We start from the raw sequence: 1,275 nt of genomic DNA on the forward strand, positions 1-1,275 counted from the left end.
TCATGTGACACTGAAGACTGGAGTAATGATGCTGAAAATTCACCTGTGCATCACAGGAATAAACAATATTTTAAAATATGCTAAAAAAACTAAATGGTTATTTTGGATTGTAATAATATTTCACAATTTTACCCAAACTTGTGAACTGGTGTGTTTTTCTTTTCAAAACTTTGGGAGTATTTTGGAGCTTTTTAGTCACCCTGTCACTATATTTAGGCGAGTTTTAAATTCTTATTTTTACAGGAAGGGGAGGACGCTGTACAGTTTGCCAATAGGGTCAAAGCAGCCATCGCTAGAAAGGGAGGACTGGCAGACTTATTGTGGTGAGCTCCTCTTTAAAGAGTGTCAACCACGCTAGTGACTAAAAGAATGTGCATTGACATTTTAAAATGAAATGAAGCTCAAAGCATTTGTGTTTTGCATGTTCACAGGGATGGTGGTTTAAAACGGGGAAAAGTCAAAGAAGTTTTCAAGGAGGAGCAGCAGAAACTTTACAGCAAGGTTTTAGTGGGCAGCAGTGAAGACTGCAGTCGCTCTTGAAGGGACGCAGCTGTCTCCTTGACTTTACACGTGCTGCTCAGTGCTCACGGCGAGAGCCTGGAACCTCAGCGGATGCCGTGTGGCCCTACGCTGGCCCCTTCCTGAACCCGCTCAGACTGAACTGTAGAGGTGAACTGATGAAGTCATTGTGAGTTGGTGGGAAAACAGTGTTGCCAGGCCCTCAGCTCAGTGCTGCGCCTCAGGAGCTTTTGCATCATTGCACGATTGTCTCTGGCATTCAATTCCTGGGCTGACTATGATTTCAGTTTGGAGTAAGAGTTACATATGGCATACTTGTGTGATTTTTTATTTTTTTTCCTTCACAGTCTGTTACAGTTTTGAATATTTGTTCTCTGACTGTTACTATAATGCATGATGTCCCAGGAGAAGAAAGAGTGGAAGAGTTTGAAGTAATTTATTTAAGCTTGGAAAAAAGAAAAAGTGAAAGGATGGTGTGCGTAGAACTTTAGTGTTGGTAGAACCATGAAGAATAATGTCTGTTACGTGTTTAGCTGCTCAACATTCATCTCCTAATGGCAGCCTCTAGTGTGCTCTTCATTCTGTTTTTTTTAATAAAATGTTTTTAAACAATGTGACATCATATCTACATTTTAATTTGTACATTCAAAATATTCTTTCAGACATTTTTCAAACATCGAAATGTTAATGCCTAACCATTTAGGAAAGACAGTGTTTTTTTTATCCTATCTGTCTGTCTGTCTTTGTACAAAAGTT

General features: G+C 39.4%; 1 protein-coding gene across 1 annotated transcript in view; it reads left to right on the plus strand.

Moving 5' to 3' along the window:
* The window catches only part of LOC107558124 (glycerol-3-phosphate acyltransferase 4-like), a 10,506-nt gene extending 9,401 nt beyond the window's left edge, over positions 1–1,105 (plus strand). Inside the window, exons 12-13 of the mRNA XM_016241741.1 lie at positions 244–323; positions 432–1,105. Of these exons, the coding sequence (XP_016097227.1) occupies positions 244–323; positions 432–540 (189 nt within the window). The 3' untranslated portion in view covers positions 541–1,105. The remainder of the gene's footprint in view (positions 1–243; positions 324–431) is intronic.
* The last annotated feature ends 170 nt before the right edge of the window (positions 1,106–1,275 follow it).

Source organism: Sinocyclocheilus grahami, unplaced genomic scaffold, assembly GCF_001515645.1.
Source record: "Sinocyclocheilus grahami isolate Dianchi unplaced genomic scaffold, SAMN03320097.WGS_v1.1 scaffold632.1, whole genome shotgun sequence".
Lineage (NCBI taxonomy): Eukaryota > Metazoa > Chordata > Actinopteri > Cypriniformes > Cyprinidae > Sinocyclocheilus > Sinocyclocheilus grahami.